This window comes from Diceros bicornis, chromosome 5, assembly GCF_020826845.1.
Source record: "Diceros bicornis minor isolate mBicDic1 chromosome 5, mDicBic1.mat.cur, whole genome shotgun sequence".
In the NCBI taxonomy this organism is placed as follows: domain Eukaryota; kingdom Metazoa; phylum Chordata; class Mammalia; order Perissodactyla; family Rhinocerotidae; genus Diceros; species Diceros bicornis.
The window spans coordinates 61,410,842-61,430,841 of record NC_080744.1 but is presented as its reverse complement, the minus strand read 5'-3'; the positions used below and the strand labels follow the sequence as shown (position 1 = coordinate 61,430,841).

Sequence of the window (20,000 nt, the reverse complement as noted above, 5' to 3'; positions counted from 1 at the left end):
CACATACACAAAAGCAGGAAAAATTTTCCCCCCGGGGCCAAAACTGCCACCATAAAAGCCCAACAAACACTGTCCTTGGTTCGTCGTGTATGTGGTGGTCTGTGATCTCTCTCTTTAAAGGAGTTGTTTACACTATACTCTGAATTACTTCAACATCTGCTAAAGGAACAATTAAAAATAAATAATCCAGGGTGGTTTAAAAAAAGAAGAATATGTTCATGTTTTGGGAATGATACTAAAAAGTAGTTACAGCAGCAAGTGGCTGATTTTTAAAAAATGTTTTTAACATTGGAAAATGGTTCTAAAGGAAATTATATTAAATATGAGTGACATCAAATAAATACATATGACTGTTTTAAAGATTATGCAATATTTTCAAGCAGAAATATGCAGTTTTAAAATCAACCATAAGTGGAAGTAGCCATGATTATTATTATTGGTAATAGGTTTATTTCTTTCCAGTTAAAGGAATATCACTGGTGGAGAAAATTGCATATGCTAATAAAAACTCTTTAATTGAAAATTAAAAACAAAAGAAAACGTGCTCTTTGGACTTGATTTTTCATTCAAGTAATGGGGGAGAGTTTGTAGAATGAAGTAAGAGACTATCAGGAGAATTTATATTTTAATTTTATACAAAAGGAATGGGCAAGCATCTACTTTTCTTAATCAGAGTGAAGAGCTATACTTTCTTTGATATTTTCATATGTGCAGATGTATATACTTGAGGTGGATGTAATAGCATTATATATTTATTATTATTATTTTGGTATAGACCATGCTCATTAAAATACCAGGGTAATAAATTAGTGAATTCCGGAAGTGAGGATGTTTGTTTGATCTGGCACAATTGCATGAAAGTCCGAGTCTTCTCAAGGGCATCCCTCTCTCACTGAGTGGCACAGAGGACAGACGACCAGAAGCAAATGGCGCAGTCTCGGGCAGAGGAGAGTAAAACTCATTCTGAATCCGTTCCAAATACCCCTGTCTGCTCTGTGGTTTCCAGCAAAGGAGATATTTCCAAAAGAACTCCAACGGGGACTTCCTGGATGTGAAAACACTAACCAATTCTCGTTCCTCTCATCTTTTGCTTTATTCCTTTTTTCCACGCTGTTATTGCGAAAAACTGGCAGTTAAATTCAATTGATTCAAAATATTCCGGATCCATATGGCGGCCAACCCTGGAGCTGAGGCGGCAATAGTGCCTCACTGCTGTTCCCAAGCATTTGCCTCTCCCCCAGTCCCCAGATGGTGGGAGTAACATTTAAACCTCCTTTTCTTTGCCTTGTACAATAGACCTTGGCACCATTTCAACTGTTTACTCCGGTAATTAACAGCTCTGATACCACAACAATTACAACTCCTACACTCTCACCACAATAATGCTATGAATTAGTGAGAGCTAATGGCTGGAAGGTAGAGTGTTTCCAGACTGTGAGATCTGTGCATTTTTAGAATAAAATAAAAGGTACAAACCGCACGCTTGCAGTCGACAATGATTACCTAGTAATTAGTTTACACAAAGCTTCCTATTTAATGGCAAAACGCTGTAATTAACGTGTGACAGAAAATCAAAGGGTACTTTGTAAGCATATGAAAAATCAACACTGCAGGCCCATAGCTTTATGTACTGATTAGAAGCATATTAAATCAATAGGACACACAAACCAACAGCTTGTAGAGCTGCTTATTGTAGGTCCTCGGAAGGGGGACTCTGCTTTCATGTAACTTGGGGAGGCAATTTTCCTTCTCCTGCCGTCCTCCTCAGGCACAGAGAAGCACCCGGGACCCAAGCCTGGCAGCCTCATGAAAAGAACCATCGACCTGGAAGAAAACATTCTAAGTCACTTCAGAGCTAAGGAAAGATATGTAAATGATTAAGACCTTCCAATGATTGTGGTGCCGTGCTGCTACACTAATTAGCAAAGACACCAACTGGAACCAAAAAATGAAGCAACTGGGTCTCAATCTTGTGGTCAGAATAATCTCTACTTTATCAGGTCAATGCCTCTTTATCTGACATGTAGAAAGTTCAAATAACTGGAATTATTTTCTCCTTTCAAACGATAAGAAGCCAGGACACTCTCAAGGTTTATTCTTTGAGAGGCATTATCTGGGTAAATCATTAGGTAGGAGCAATTGGGTCAACATTCTGTATTTTCAACAGCCACAATCCTATATAATGACAATTGATGCATAGAACAATATTCTAGATGCCTAAAAGACCTTCTGAATCACCAAAATAAGATTAAATTGTATGTACTTGTTCAATGTTACTTGTATTTAATTGTAATGCAATTTTCTGGTAATATTAACAATAATAATAACAGATAGCACTTCTGGAAGGCTTATGTGCTAAGTACATGCTAGCCAGTTTACAAGGGTTATCTCATTTCATTCTCACACCTCCCCAGGAGGCAGGTACTAATGTTATCCCTATTTACAGATGAAGACATGGCGACTTGGAGAGCTGCGGAGATTTGCCCACGGTTCCCTCTAGTGAGTGTGGGAGTCTCACCTCAGTGTGCCTGGGCCATGGAAGCCCCCAACCCAGACCACCTCTTAGTTATCCCTGAATGTTCAATTATTCAGACCAGCCTATTCCAGCACTCATTCTGCTTCAAAGGGAATTTACCATGTCAACCTGGAACAGGGGACTGAAAAAACAAAAACAAAGTATTTGGTTGCTTATCCAAAAAACAAGGTTTTAAATGCTCACCGTATTTTTAATGCTGCATCTGATTGTGAAGATAGGCTTCTCAAAGCTTTTTGAGAATTTGCAGGCTCACTAAAAGGAGCATGGTAGTTGAGGAAGGCATTGAAAGTCTGTCACTCCCATGAACAGTCAAAGGGTCATATCCAAAACTCACTCTCAACACCCATGCATGCGGGTCAGCCCGGTGGCATAGTGGTTAAGTTCCACACTCCGCTTCGGTGGACCGGGGTTCTCAGGTTTGGATCCCGGGTGCAGACCTTGGGGTCCGCAGTTTGGATCTTGGGCATGGACCTACACATCGCTCATCAAGCCATGCTGTGGCGGCGTCCCATGTACAAAATAGAGGAGGATGGGCACAAATCTTAGCTCAGGGCCAATGGGCAACGGATGTTAGCTCATGGTCAATCTCCTTTCCAAGAAAAAAAAAAATCTCACTCTCAACACACGTGCATATGAGTAGGCATGTGAGGCGGTTGGGCTGCAAAAGCCTAATCCTAGGGACCCCAGGACAGGGCTCCTCCTCCTCTGAAGCTCTGAGGTGTGTATACCGCCGGCCCTCCACCTCCCCCAGCTCGCTGCCTTTCAGACACTGGACAGCAGCTCCCCTGTAAGCCAGGAAGGGGAAGAAATCTGAGAGCAAGGGCTGTTGCATTCCGGGGACGTTTGTGTTTCACATAAGTCTCTGTACAAAGCAGAAAACCTGCCACAAGGGCAGCAGGTCACAACGGCAGGGACCTGAGGGAGAACCCTGCTCTGGGATTTTCAAACACGGGGTCTTTTCTCAGTGGATTCAGTTCGGTGTGGCAAGAGTGCTGGACCAGGAGGAGTGGATGTGGGTTCCAATCTAGGCACGGTTGTTTATTAGCCATGTGAACTTGGGCGAGTCACTGAACTTCCCAAGCATCAGTTTCTCCATCTGTAAACAGAATAACAACACCTTCCTCATCAAAGTGGTGTTGAAGTAAATACCTCAGGGTTTTTCTGGGATTGAATGAGACAATTCATGTAGGGTGCTTAGCACAAAGCCTAGCACCCAGCAGGTATTCTACAATGCTATTTATTATTGTTATTATTATGAAATATATGGAAAATGTCAAAACCTTAACAGTGTATTCATGGATCCACAAAATGCTTAATCTCATGTATAGGCCAATATTCTGGCAACTACTAAATATATAAGGATAATCTAAGAAGTCAAGATTTTAAGATATAAAAATAAACAAATATAAAAAATGAATAGTCAATTATATGTAGTTTAATGATTAGGGAAAAATGATACTCTACATTTTTTTCTAACCTGGAAAACCTAGATTTTCTTTTAATACCAAGATGTTGTATTATTTTTTATATAAAATAAACTTATAAATAAGGTCATGAAAAAAGGCTATCTCTTGCTTGTAATCAAATAATAACAATTATAAGTTGCATTTTGACATCTAAAATAAAAGTGCAAACAGTTCATAATATCCAATGCTGTTAAGGTGGTGATAAAACTAGTACCTATGCTTATTCTCTGCTAGTAGCTTTGGAAATTGGTACTACCTTCTTGGAAAGTACTGTGGCAGTATGTAACAAGAGCCATGTAGCATTCCACTCCTGGGTCTTTCTCCTAGGGAAATGACTCAACAGAAGCAAAAAGAGGTGTACCCCAAAACCCAAAATAAAAACAAACAAATCTTTCCTCCCTCCTCCCTCACCACCACCACCAAAAAAAAGGAAATCTGGAAATAAGCTAAATTTCCAATTTAGTTGCAAGGTTTACTCTATTAGAGTACATCAATATGAGAGAACATTATGTAGCCTTTAATTGTGACAACTACATGTAAACATGGAGAATGTTTAAGATCTGATTTCTAAATAGCATATACACTATTATTGTAGCTATGAGAAATAAATGCAGCACATTAGGAAATTAATACACAAAACTGAAAGCAACTCTGGGAAAAGTGATTATGTACTTATTTGGTTAAATATTTCTTTAATCTTGCTATATTATCTTTTAACTTTTCTAAAAAATTATTTGGTTACAGGTTAATGGTTCTTTGGGATGACCTAATAAATACCTGCTAACCTCCACAGAAGGCACTAAGCTCAGCCATCCTACGGTGTCTCCTATGACCCAGTTACAAGGCCATCCTAACGGATGGAGGTCTTCACAATGGAGATGTAGAGAGTTCTAAGGCACTGATTCGTTGATGGTTCTCTTTTGTAATAGTGTATTTTGTTTGCTGATTTAGTTCTACAAGGAAGCAAAATAATTGCTGTGGTTTATTCTATTTTTCCTAGGCTTGAGTGCCTTGAATTAGTCATGTATATATATATATGACTAATATTATATATATATATATATATATATAAAATCCCCAAATTAATTTGATCCCCAAATTAATATCAAATGTCTAACAAAGTGCCCTGAAGTACAAGTAAAGGGGAAACTGCTCTTGCAAAGGGCTAAAACTGCAATATTATATAGTAGCATTCAGGAGTCAGTTCAATTTCCTTTTTCTCATAAGTGATAAAATTGTGACGCCAAGACCTCCACATCCTACACTGTCCATACAGAGTAACAGAGGCCCAAATAAGGGCTGCACAGAGAAACCCAAAAGCAAGCTGGCTTAGCTTTTCACATGAGAAATTGTTCTACAAAGATCTTTTCTTGCAAAGCGGCGTCACCAGTAGCATCACTGCCGCCAAGCCAGTCTCCCAGGAATGAGGGAGGGAAGATTTACCCTTTACAAGAAGAAAGGGAGAAAAAGCCACAGGAAGGACTGGTATCACAGTGAATGTCTGTCTACCTGAATCTCCCTACACTGTCCTATGTGAGTGTCCAGGAAGGTTTCTCCCTTACAAGTCTGCCTTCCTTTGCTTAAGCCTTTATCCCTCTAAACGAAAAGAAGTACCCCTGACTGGGCAATGGGGAGTTTGGAGTGTGCGCCAAGTGTGTGGATTTATTAAACCTTAACAAGCATTGAGTACTGAAGTGAGTGGGTTTACTGGAACCTGCAGGGGAAGTAGGTTTTGTCAGCTGGTAGGATCAGGAGAATAAGGTTGGTACCAGAACACCATGAGAAAAATGAGAGTTGTGCTCTGTTTTCATTGTGGCCATCATGTAACATTCTGCTTTTCCTAAAATCACCTACATGTCCGTACTGATTTTTTAAATGTGACTATAGTTTTTCAGCGTTTGTTGACTCCATGACTTTGTTTCAAATCTCAATTGCAACCAGTCAAAAAACTCTGGTTCTAAATTAGATAGCTAGAAAAAAAAGGTAACCTTTATATTAGATCCTTGGGTCTACACTGAATCATGCCTACATCTAAAACCAATATCTGCATAAGACACAAGAGAATCTCAAAACTGTTCAAACTCTCATAACAGCACTCTTTTTAATCTGTTGCCTACAACATACCAATGAGCAAAATCATGGTATCGTGTCATAAACTGCTATGCAAATGATGCTATTTGTAAGTATTAACATAATTTAGTGCTTACAGTCATATTCTCATTTCTAATAATTCTCCCAGAATGGAGTCTTTCTCTGGACTCTTAGCCTGCAGGATAGTCTTTCATCAAGAAGCTGAAATTTTTAATAACCTGCCAGCATATGTTTTGTATGTGCCAGGCTAGGCTTGATGACACAACATCTTCATTATCAAAAGAAACAGGTCTACAAACTGTAATAGGACATTAAAACATGCCTGTGCTCATAAAGTAATGCTTTGATGTCTAAATGTGCACCATTATGATGGTCTTCTGGAACAAAGGATCATTCTAATCCTAAACTCTCAACAGCTCCACTCAATGGAGATTGCAGTTCACTTCCACTCTGAATACGATTTCACTTTGAAGGCAAAAGAATGTCAATAGTCTTCTACAAAAAGAAAAAAGCTCTTCAGAACTACTTTATTTTTTATTTTTATTTTGGCTTCTAACCACGCCACGGCTAACCGCAGGTCTCAGAGTATAAAAAGACTGCTGAGTAATTATATTTCCCTTGTTAAGTTTTAAAAAGTGATTTAAATGGATTATTAATTATTCAAGAATGTCACATTTAATAACATTAACAATAATGCCATATGTATTTGGTGACAATTTAAAATGGTACAGTTTAAAATAATTGAAATTAAAGAATGTATAGTCAGGCTTCTAGGTGCAATTCAGCCAAAGATCAATATTTTACATATTTTTTAAACTTAAAGTCAAACGTTTCAAATTTGTCATAGTCTAGTGTCAGGAGAATTCTTTAAAAATTACAGGTTTGAAATGTTGAGACCAGCAAATACTTTGCACACTAACATTTCAATTTCTTAAATAAAATGTCGTACTTTTCATAGTTTAATCTCAACAGTTTGGCTTTAAAAAGAAAATTCTATACAATATAAAATAAAATCCAGTTCAAAGAGAACACAAGAGAAACCTCTATGGGCCTCAAAATTAAATACATTTTCCTTGTTTTATTTTTTTCTAGAAGAGTGATTCACTTTGGTATCCTTTAAATAGTATGTAAAAAGCTGGCCATGACAGGTACCGCATTTAGTCCATTCACTGATGGAGGGGGAAGAAAAGCCCAGAATAGATCATGGGGAGAACAGCAACATTTGTCAAAGGGAACTCTCTCTTCTGACTGTTCTCTAGATTTATTCGTCATTTCACTTTCACAAGAATAATGTGGTTCTCCTGTGTGTCCCTCCCTTTCTATCACTTGTGTCTTGCTTCATGTACCTCTGTAGTGGGATGCTCAAAGCAGATGCAAATCACTCCACAGCCCACCACTATGTAGTTGGTAGGGAAGGAATCAGCAAACAGAATTTGCATCTGAATTCTCTGAATTTATGCTATTTTCCTAAATTATGTTTTCACCAGTAGGTCAGCCAAAACAGAGATTGGGGATTAAGATAAGACAGGCAAGTCTAGGCTCCTGGATGCAAAGTGAGGCAGCTTTTAGAATGGCGGGTTTAATTTCTATATTTAACCATATAAAATTACTTTAATTATTAAGCAAGTTTAGAAAAGACTAAGAAGATGTACAATTCATCCTTCCACCAACATACATGGAAAAATCTATACACGTCCACTCATATGCTAAGGCTTCTTACATATTATTCAGCTTTTGCCGGGAGATTTTCTGGCTGGGATGTATTATTTTCTCAACATCTCAAAGGGACCAGCAGTTACATAAATTTCCTTCAATTGTCTTCAGAAACGTATGACTGCTGACAGAATGCTATTATACATTAGCTTCCAGGTGACAACCATTCACTAATAGAATTTCTCTCATAATAAAATACAGCTAGCTTAATAACAATAGTTGTTAGAAGCATATGATCAAGACCTACTTAGAGCAAACGATGAGATTTGTAATGTTACTTGAATATGGTAAAAAAATTACTTTCTAATTATCATAATCAATTTGAAGACATGAATGAAGACTTTTGGGGCCCAAAGAAGGCACATTTAAAATAACCTAATCAACCCCATTCACTTTGCATGTAAGGACTAAAGCCCAAGAAAGTCAAAATGACTTGCCTAAGGTCTCACTGCTGGAAAATGACACAGCTGAGTCTAGAAGAAAGTGCTTTCATCTCCTAGCTGAGCCTTTTGCTTCCTCCCCTAACTGTTCAGAAACGGTGGGTTTATATCCCATTGAACACTCACTTGTGCCCATTTCTTCCTCCAGTCTTCGCGGCCGTATTTGCTACTCTTCTTTAAGACCCACTTGTAGCACTTTAGGTGGGACGTAATGTCACAAAATGCAGTCCCGTTTCCTCCAAACTCATAGTCCACTTTAAAGAGCCAGCGTCGGATTTCCAGGTGATCGGTAACCAGCTGACTCAGCCGTTCTATCATCTGTGGGGCCGAAGACATAGCAACATTTAATACAGCTAGTTTCCTGGATTACTTCTTATTGTATCCACTTAGTTGTTGTACTTCTCATGTGTCTTTATTTCAAATGGTCTGTTCATTCAGTTATCTTCTAGTTATTAAGACAGATTAGAAAGCGTTTTCAGTGATATGTATATGATGTGAAGAAATCACTAACCAACGGGACCAAAGACATGTTTAAAAGTATAGTCTGATATATGAGAAATTCTGAAATTATCATTTTGCTGGCTTTTGAAGGCAAAAGAAAAATCCTTGAATATCTGTAATTGAATTGTGGTATTGTTTTCTTTTTCAGAGAATTATGTGTTTACTTATTGATTCTTCAAATGATTTTTTTTATAGTTTCAAGACCACAAAGAGTTGTAGTCTTGAAAACTTTAACTGTTTGGAGCTTTGCTGAGCTTTTAAATGTTATAACCTATAAAACATTTAATTTTTTCCTCATTAACATACATGAAATACATTTGTTTGGCTGGCCAATTGGCCAAGTGTATTACATTATGTGTATTATATGAACAAGACAGATAAAGGAGATACATTCATGAAAGCAACTTTCCTGGAATATACAACTGTCCTACATTTTATTTGAAACAGTATTTTCTCAATAACTGAGCTCAATCACATGGAAGTTTAAGGGATAGAAGTTCAAGCTCTAATATCACAATGATAAGAATATCTAACATTACTGAACTATCGGTAGGAACCAGGTCTTTGGCTAAGCCCTTTATATGAGTTTTCTCATTGAATACTCACAAAAACCTATGAGGTAGACACCATTATTAGTTCCATTTTGCATGTAAATAACTGAGACTCAGCTAATTTAAATAACTTGCCCACATCACACAGCATTGAGTGGCAGAGCAGACTCCACCCAGGTTGCTCTGACTCCAGCGCCTAAGCTCATTCCCTCTTCACTGTGCTGCCTATCAACCTGCAGAGAGCTGGAGGAGAAGGGGGAGATGGAGAAAGAAGTCAGAAGAGGAGCAAGAGAAGCAACTTTGCGTACAGTCAATAAGCCATTTGGGATACGTTTGAATCAGACAAAAGTCTGTAGCAAGATTACTTAATTATAAGTAATACTGTTCTAGTAGAGCCTTGGAGACAAATTATTGATTAAATCACAAAATGATTTTTTTTATCTGGTCTTCTCTTCAGACTTTCCAGTCTATATTTCCCAGAAAGAAACAAAGCAATACTAAGGATTCTCTCTCCTGAGCCCACCCCGTGCTGTTCTTGGCTATGGTCTTCTGTACTTAAGGACATCTCTGCAACACTCCTATTCTCTTCTCTTTTGATGAATTTTTGATCACCAAATGGATTTTTATTTTTTAACTAAAGGGTGTGAAAGGACTCAAGATTATAGTTCTGCTGAAGTCTGGAGCTAGAAGACTAGGATTATTTAGATTAAAGGCACAATCTGTTGTCTTGAGTTGTGTCTTTCAGGCAAATCTTCCTGGGGATGTTACAGTACACAGAGGTGTGGAAGTGATACCACAATGGGCATACTTGGGATCCCCAGAAGCCCCATGCAACCATGGGGTATTCAATTAGGGTGAAAATGGAATTGCCTTAGCTCCCTAATTATCAAGTAGTGTCTGTGGATAATTTGGATGTTTAAATGAAAAGTACTCTGGTCTACACACCATATGGCTATGAGCATAGCCTAGGAAGGTTTTTCAATATGCTTTCCAAAATTATACCTTCTTTCTCTAATGTTGTGTTGACAAGATATATTCTATATTTAATCATATTTTGCTATATTATGATCATGCCTTGCAGAAATAGAAATGGTTTTTTGCCTGTTAATATCCAATAAAATTCTTTTGCTAGTGTAAGGAAACTGGCATAGCCTTTTTCATTGTATATTTGGATATACTGTGTATTTGGAGGCTTCAACTACTAACAGAATTCTTATCTGTTTCTTCCAAATCCTATTATTTGTTGCTTCTGAGAATCCTATAAATGGGCGTCTGTTGATGGATCCCCTACAGTAATAAAAAGGATCAATGGTATTGTAAAGACTGCACCACAGGAAAGAATTATGTGCTATCTGTAAGTGAAAATTGAACAGTGCTTTAAAATAGCATTGCCATTTTTGATTATTTAACCAAAGCTGTCAATATTTCATATGGAGCACACGCCAGAAAGAGAACTTGCATGGTTACTTTATGGATCAAAACAGGAAATGCTCACTGTGCTCATGCTAGATTTAAAAAATAGATAAATAACTTAATCATAAACCAAATGACTTTATGCTATTTCCAAACATTTATCATTTTCTAATTGAGTCTCTCTGTTCAAAAGATGTAATATGTATTTTCATTGCTACTCATTTTATACTGGTGTAGAACAGAAATAGAAAAACGTCTACTGCTCAAGTCTAACTGATGGTCAGGAATATTTATTAACCTAAATTAAAATAATCACAGCTTTTTTTCACTGGCTTTAAGTTTATGATGCACATCGGTAAAAAGTCAGTGTTATTGATTTCCCACCATTGGCAAATTCAAAATGCTGACGCACTCAGATAGATTAGGTAGGGTGGTCACTACCTATAAAATCTCAGTGGAGTACTTCAATTCTTGATGACCTCAGATGTATGTTTTCGAAATAGAGTAGAACTCAGTTATAACTTGGTTTATTGTGATATAATTTGCACATGCTATAGATGAAATGACGTCCCTCAAATCTGATTTGTCTATGAGGAGGGTAGTTTTATTCTTACTTCTGAACACCAGCATTAGAGGGAGGTTTTACTCTATTAAATGTGCCTGCATCTTTAACTACAATCAACATATAAGGTTCTAAAATATTTCATAGCAAAGATTGCCTGAGTTCTCACCAGTGAAGACGAAAGACTCAATATAAATATTGCACATACATTTTAAAGTTGTGAAGGTGTTTAATCCGTGTGATTGTGAAATCACATGTGAAATTGTATTGTTTTAAAATGCATTTCACTTGTATTAAGTCTATCAGCTGAGTACTGGGAAGCAGAGTCATCAACCTACCTTGTTATCTTCAAATTCCAGTGGAAGCTGATGGCAATGAAAGGGACACACCAGTTCAGGGGGACTGCTCTCTTCTGCTGCTATTAAAACCACCTGTGCCTTTTCCAGACACTGCCACCTTTAAAAGCAACTTCCTTCACGAGCCCATGTATTGCCCAAGAACACTGTAGTAAGACTGAAACATTTCAGGGCAATTTAATAATCTAAAAATATCTTCAAACTAGTCTCTGAAAAGTATGATTTGTTGAAAGGCTTGATTTGGCTCAGTGGCTACGGGGTACGAGCATCGTGATCAGGCAACTGAGGAGGAAGGAGGCTCCCTAAATATTGTCCCTCCCAGACTGCCTCATCGTGCACGGTTCTTTAGTTTCCCAAAAGGTGGGTGCCTGGGATCAGTTGTGATTGGCTCAGAGTAATGGTCAAGAGATATACTGACACAGAAGTTAGGGAATGTTCACAGCCACTTGTCTTTTTATTTTCTTTATTGTGAAAAAAGATAGCAGTTAAATGGGAGAACACCTGCCAGAACAAACTCAAAGATCATTTCTAGTGGCTGATATTGTAGTTCTCCAAATAGTAAGAGCCCTAACTATCTGCTGGAAGAATGCATAGCCATAGACCTGGTCCAGCACAAAACCCCAGAAATAGATAGTTTTATGCCTGGAGCCATTTCACTTCCCCTTTCTGGGATTTTTCCGCTACTCTCCTTATGGCCCCTTTCCTGAGGAGCCAAAGGACCTTTTTACAGAGCCAAGGATGTCTGCAGCCCTCTGCTACAGGACCTCTGCAACCTGACTCGGCAGAAAGGCTCATCCCTGGAGCTTTCCAAAGCTGCTCCTTTTAGCCCAAACGGACTCACATTTCTTAGGGTCCTGCTAAATGACTGGCTGGCTAATATGATGATGAACTAATCCACGTTAAGGCCATACATATTGATAGCAGATTAGTACATTAACAGGGCCTTCAATGTCTTAATCCAAATGAGTACATATTTTGGGAATTCCAGCAATTTCTGCAAGGCCAATAGGAAGATACTTTGAAATATGAAGGCCTGAAGTAGATTCCATCAAATCAACTTAAGTGTTCCACTTCTTCCTCTGGGAGGGCTCGCTCCAGAAGATCTGAAGTTCCTGCTAGGCCAAGAGGATGTGCAATATTTGAACAGAACCCATTTGTCCACCCCACACACCTGTTGGTGACTATAGATGTCATATATTCCAGGAGGGACTGGCACACTGGCACTCTCAAAGACTCGTCTACTTCCAGACTTGGTGTTATAAAGATGAGCTAGTTCGGGCTCCGGGCCCAGGATGGGTACCTCTAACATGTCGGCCACAGCTAAATCATCTCTGTGCAGGAGCCCGCTGACGATGTAGGCCTGTTTTCCTTGGATGAGATTTTTTATTCTTTTGATTGCCTTGGGACTGTACATCAGGTGAGTGGCCAGGCACATGCGATGCTTCTGGGGGAAGATCATATTATTCTTGTTAAAAGGTGTTCTTTTTCTAGTCCATATACCTAATTTATAATGTTGCACACAATAAATGCATTGTTAATAGCAGGCTGGGTTATGACCTATCCTGTCGTTTAGCAGTTTAAATTGATAAAAGCTGTTGGGGTGAGGCTCCATAATCGCTCACATCTTTAGTGTGTTGGAAATAGGCTCACTGGGAATAGAACTAATTACTACACATCTGTATTTATTTGATCCACGTGGAATTATCCTTCTGTCAGAAGGAAAAGAGGCTGGCGGCCTTTGTATAATAGTGATTCATCTCTGCAACACTTCTGGCGTGGTTTAACACTAAAGCGTCTGGAAAATCAATACAAAAAATGAAGAAAAAAGCCCCACAGTATTCCTCACGATACAGGACGCCTAATCTGGCAACTCTTCAAATGATTCGGTAGGAAAAAGACACTTGACTCAACACTCTCTTTCCAAAGTTCCACCACAAAGTCTGCTTCAGAGCATATGTGCTTTTATAATGATTATCATGGTTCTTAGCCAACACTGGAGAGGATTCATGAATGGAAAATATTTTAAAATTTCAGCAGGATTCAAATTCATTTTCCAATGGAAAACTTTATTTTATTTTTGACTATTTAGACATAGCAATACATGTGACTGACTCATTCAATTAAATAAATAATTCTGGAATGTCTAATAGGGGCAGAGGGCAGAGCCAGATGGTCAAAACACACCAAAACTAACACAACCACATCTCTGCGTTCAAGGAGCGGGGACACAAATGAGTACAGTTAATGCAAAACTAATTCAAGGCAGAGAAGGGCCGTAAAGAGCTATAGAGGGCCTCGGAGGCCTGGAGGAGGGAGGCAGAGGCCACATGCTGATGGGGAGAGCTGAAAAGGCAAATTACTCATTCTCCTTGGGCCTCAGTTTCCTCATCTGTAGAATGTGTATAATAATAGTATCCATCTCATAGGGATGCTGTGAGGATTAAATGAGATGATGCATGTAAAGCACTTATAAGAGTGTCTTTGACATAATACGCACTTAATGAATGTTAGCTAGTATTATTATTATGAAAGAGGTTGGAGGTGAGGTGAATTTTGAAGGTTGGGTAGGACATTAGTCAAGGACGGAATATGAGAACCCAAGACTGTGCTCACTTCCTCTAGAGAATAGGGCAGCATGGCACATGAGAAAGTGCTGGGGCTTAGAAGTCAGACTGTTCTGGCTCTGAATCCAGCTCTATCACTTATAAGCAACCTGAACTTGGGCAAGTGACTTAGACTCCCCGAGCCTAAGTTTCTCCATCTGTTACTTGGGAATAAAAATGCCCATTTGCTGGGTTGTTCTAAGGATAAAAGAAGATCATAAATGTGAAACATCACTATAATGCATGCCATTGAGTTGATATTCAATAATGGTAGTAATTATTATTACAGAGCAAACTCTCTTTTTAAAATAAAGTCATTAAAATGTCATGCAAATAATATAATGCAAGATGCTCGAGTCTCAAGGGAGTTCGAAAGATTTTGTAGACTAGCATCTACTCCCCCAATTCTAGTCAAAATTATCTACTCAACATGGCATTAGAATGTGGAGAAAGGTCGAGCAACTGTTTCCCAGGAATATCAGCTTCACCAGGTTGCAAACTTGGCTGGTATAACTGGTGAGTGTGTGAGAAAGAGACTGAGGAGAGCCTCTGGATTTCATTCCTGCCCGAATTTGTAACTTGCAAGTTGACTTAGAAAACTCAGCCTTTCTGAGCCTCAGTTCCCCATATTCAGATGAGGGGTTGGACTAAAGTCCCTAGGGTCCTTCCAGCTGTGAAGTGATTTTTCCTTTAAAACCAGTGCTCTTTTGGACTTAGTGTTTAATGGGCACAGAGTTTCTGCTGGAGGTGTTGAAAAAGTTTTGAAAAGGGGTAATATGATGGTTGCACAACAATGTGAATGTATTTAATGCCACTGAACTATACACTTACAACGGTTAAAATGGTAAATTTTATGTCGCCCACCCCCAAAAGACAAAAAACAGAGCTCCCCTTAGAAGAGGATTTATACGATTTACCCTATTGGGCCCTTCCTCCAGAGTACGTGTTCTATTCTAAGCTCCTCAGATCTATGCAATATGCCTTTTTTACCATAATTTAAATCCCCTTCAAAATCTACTTCTGAGAATGCAGTTGTAGGAAACCCAATATTCCGTTAGACAATGGCTGGTGACAGCACCTGGTGAGTTTTGTTTCTTATCTAATTGATCACTGTCTTTTCCCCTTGCTTATTTCACTCCTTTCCCTTCCCTACAAATTACTCCAATGAAGAAATGTGAAAAAATTAAATGTCTTGGAGAACTGGTCACTTGAGTGACAATGTATGGGGTGGGCTTTTCAGGGCACCTAGAAGAATGTTTCAAAGGTGGCAATCCTCTCATGTCAAGTCCACAATGTTAAAGCATTTTGACATGTATTCTCTTAATTGATCCATACAACACTGTACCCATTCACAGTCCCTCATTTGGAGATGAGGAAACTGAGGCTCAAGGGATTTGCCCAAAGTCACACAGCCAGTAAAGAGCAGAGGCGGGATTCAAACCCAGTGTTAGCACTGGTCACCCCAGAGCGGCCATGATTTATCCCATTTTACAGACTGAGTAGTGAAGGTCTAGTGGGTTTATGAGGTGTGATGAGGAGATGGCAGATGCAGCAATAAAACCTAATGTTAAAGTTCTGAGCACATTTCCAGCCAGCATGGATTTCTCTCTCATCTAGGTTTGCTTATCTCTATTGGCAAGTACTCTACGTGATTCTGTTATAGTCATCTGTGGGCATGCCTTATTCTTCAGGCAAGATGGTACCATAGCACCACTGAACACCATAGTGTTCAATATGTGTTTAATAAAGATTCGAATGTGAGGGAGTGATGGCAGGGGCCACACTACTGACTGCGGGTCTTGTATGATCATTGAGAGAAAATCAGTATCATCAGATCCAGGCAGTAGTGGATTAACATGGGTGACAAAAATCTAAAATGTTCCTAATTCCATAACATTATAGCTACATTTAACTTGTCACCAGTGGTTTTTTTTTGACCTGAGACAAAAGGTAGCTGTTTAGGATGTCTTCATAAACATTAAAATGTTCAAAAATAGACATGATGACTTTATAACAACACTTTTTACCATTACAGATTCAAACATTGTATAGTAACTTGGAGAGATGCACAAACAGATTTTTGGCATGCTTTAAAAAACTCTGCTCAAAGCCATCCATTTGAATGAAAAGCAGCACTGATATGATCTCTCAAACCCATTAAAAAGAAATAAAGCCGTAACTAAACATGAGCAGGAACTGATTTGAAAGTGACAGTTTAATTTTTGTATTTTAAAAAGTTGATTGCCTATAAATGATTAATTACTCAAATAACTTAAACTATGAGGAGAAGTATTAAGTACTTAAAATACTCCCTACTTGTTTCTACTCACAAACGTGCAAACTGACACTATGAATATAGCCCAGGGCCTCTGTTAGTGCTAACTGCCTATCTCCTGCTTGGAAGTCGAAGAGGGTACATTTCTCAGGTAATAGGTTTACAGAGCTGGAAAGGACTTTGAAATGATCTAACCCATCACCTCATTTAATAATTTTTTTTTTTTAAAGAGCACATTTTTTTTTTAAATTTTATTTATTTATTATTTTTTTCCCCAAAGCCCCAGTAGATAGTTGTATGTCATAGCTGCACATCCTTCTAGTTGCTGTATGTGGGACGTGGCCTCAGCATGGCCAGAGAAGCGGTGCGTCGGTGCGCGCCCAGGATCCGAACCCCGGCCACCAGCAACAGAGCGCGCACACTTAACCGCTAAGCCACGGGGCCGGCCCTCATTTTCTAGATGAACAACAGAGGACCAGAGAGGTAAAGGGGCTTGCCTAAGGCCGCAAGGTCATCCAGGAGCAAAGCAGTTTTTCCAATTCATGATAGTGTTCTGCAGTTAGACAGATTTTGGTTCATACTCTGGTTAACTTTTGGTTCATAACGGGACGAGAAAATAAGTCTGGGTTTCCTCAGCTATAAAAGGAAATTGATCATTTCTGTGTCATTGCCTTGTTCTGAGGATCAAATGAGAAAATGTATACTAAGCATTTGATAAATGTTAGTTCACTCACTTTCCTTCTCCCAAATGAGTGCCCCTTCCCCATTCCACGCCTCTTTGATGTCTCTAGGCATTTCAGATGTGCAGAAACTCCTTATTGGCAGCTATCAAGCATTAGCTCCAGTTTCTGGCTGGAGAAAATCAGGAAATTAACTGCACACTAATGATAGTTCTTTTTCTTCCTTGTTTCCCGATGTCCACAGTAACTTTGCCGCTGAGGCCAGGGGATAGCTAGGAAGCACTGAGGCAATGCTGGCATTGGTGGAGGACACTGGGAGGTTCCCAAGAATATAAAGAAGTGGTGATGACTTGTCCCCTGTCCTTTCTCTTGCTTACTCTGCCCCTGCCGTTGCCTTCCTCTTCCACAGCAAAGGGTGCCAATGAAACAGAGCTGGGCAGAGAGTTTTGAGGGGAATATCGAGGTATCCAGTTATGAAAAAATAAAATCTTCATCATGGTAGAAGAAAGTAAAACTTGAATTAATTTGAGTCTACCAGCAAAGTAGAAAGGCAATAGCAACCTCTTCCAGCTCCGGCACGACTTTTCTTTGAGTCAAATCATGGTGCATCTGAAGGGTTAATGGGTAGTAACTCAGCACATAGATATTTCCTACATAAAGCATGCAATCAGTTTCTCTGGCGATAGACAGAGAGTTGACTTTGGTGCATCCCACTTGTGAATGCAGAGAGCGATCTTTATCAGCAAATTCAGACCCTCAATTATACAAAAAAAGTCTCCTCAAAATTGCATGTCTATTAGGTAATAAAGTGTTGGTTGTTTAACATGGAAAGTTTAAATTCTCATTAAAATATAAAGAAATTCATTTCAAGCCATCTCTTGCACTGCCTTGTTCTAGAACATAGCCCTCGTGGTTCCATGAATTTCCCAAAAGCTCTTGTCTAGGAATGGAATTCCACTCAGAATTCATTCCATTCATTAAAAATCAGTACAAGTTAAAAAAATGTTTTTTACCTTATTCATTATGAACCATGTGATATGGTAAATCAGGCCAAATTCCCCTGAGGGAAAAAAACCCATGGAGTAACAAGGAATACCCGTGTGGAAATCAGAAAACAGGGGCCCTGGACTAGATTCTGTCCGTAACTGGCGTTGTGGGACCATAGGCAGTCCCAGCCTTTCTCTGCCTTGGTGTCCTCCACACAAAATTAAGAAAAAGGAACCGTAGATGTTATAAATTCACCTACTTGATGGTACCACCCGATACTGCAATTAGGCTTCAGCTACAGAGGAACTGGGCAGGGGTAGCTCAACTAAGTCTGAAAGTTAAACTGGGATATTTATTTCTTACAGCCCAACTAGTAGTCTAATCAGTATAGCTGTTAAACTTGCAATAATATTTCACTGATGTGTACCAGAGCGTTGCAAGTTATAAAATTTCCAATTTAATTTTACTGCATCCCTGAAGCCATAGTAATTAGAAGACAAACTCACAGTGAAGATGTTTATAGCTTCAGGGGTGATAATTTTGAACCTGTCCTGCAGGTCACTTCTGTCCTCAAGGTTCCCAGATTTGACAGCTGCCTGTAGACTCAGGATTTTACTGTAATACTGCAGTAACTCGTCATTCATTTGATGGGAGCAGATGTAGATGACACTCACATTGGCGTCTGAAAACAACAAGCACAATGTTAATTACTGGTATAAAGGTAAACGACATTATGAACTCCGGCATCGGATTGATGTCGCACAGTTTAAAATAAAGAGCATATCCAAAAGCCACATTGAACTTAATTTAGATTGGTTTTACACAAATGTTAGCAATTGAACTGGCATTTTTGCACTTTAGCATTTCTCTAAAGAAAAGATAAGTAACACTACCACCAAAAAAATAGACACAATGATTCCTTCAGAAGGAGGGCTATGAGGTACCGTGGAAGTATACTTTCAAATAATACAGAGGGTTTTAGCCCCAGAACTCCCATTAACATCAATGGGAATTTCATACTGCTTTAAAAATTTATCCCATTAACTTCAGTAAATTATAAAACACAGCTATTAACTTTAGAAATCTGATGAAATTGCAATTTTTTATTCTGCCTGGACTTGGCAGGGCCAATTTGGGGAAAGTCCTGTCCAAATAAATAGTCTGATTATGACCATAGCAATGATTATTTCAGGAAACCCACATTTTCCCTGCTCCATTCCCAAAGAGGAGGATGTTACTTAAATAGCACATCTAGTGATTCTTGGTTTAGAAAAAACCACGGTCTTAACTGTTCTCCTTCTTAAGACGGGCTTCTTCTTATGAACATAGAAAGAAATCCTAATTAAATATCCCATCCAAATGGGATAGTGAGATGAGATTACCCACTCCAGGCTGCAGAATATTTAGGGAGTATAGACAGGAAATCAGCAGCCAGTGGAGTCGTTCATTCATTCATAAAATAACTGACTACTCAGTAGGAGCAAAGCACTTGGCTAAACATGGAGGAAAATACAGGAATCAAAGCAACTGAGATGCTACCCGTGAGGAGCAACCATTTCTTTATTGTCGTTAGTGCTGTCGAGTAGATTCTGACTCCTAATGACCCTGTGTACAGCACAGCGGAACCCTGGCTTGTCTTTCTGTGCCATCCGCTCATCTTCTGGTGCTGTATCAGACAATGCTCCACTGCCATTCATAGGGTTTTCATGGCCAATTTTTTTTGGAAGTGGGTGGCCAGGTCCTTCTTCCTAGTCTGTCTTAGTCTGGAAGCTCTGCTGAAACCTGTGCACCATGGGTGACCCTGCTGGTATTTGAAATATGGGTGG

At 39.0% G+C, this 20,000-nt stretch overlaps 1 protein-coding gene across 2 annotated transcripts in view; it reads right to left on the bottom strand.

Moving 5' to 3' along the window:
- IQCH (IQ motif containing H) overlaps positions 1 to 20,000 on the bottom strand; it is a 193,694-nt gene that overhangs the window by 60,560 nt on the left and 113,134 nt on the right. The window contains exons 13-15 of one of the 2 annotated variants that reach the window (XM_058541925.1): positions 18,681 to 18,856; positions 12,801 to 13,073; positions 8,373 to 8,564 (exon numbers count right to left, since the gene is read on the bottom strand). In XM_058541925.1, coding sequence (XP_058397908.1) covers positions 8,373 to 8,564; positions 12,801 to 13,073; positions 18,681 to 18,856 — 641 coding nt within the window. The remainder of the gene's footprint in view (positions 1 to 8,372; positions 8,565 to 12,800; positions 13,074 to 18,680; positions 18,857 to 20,000) is intronic. The other variant, XM_058541926.1, reaches the window with a different exon arrangement.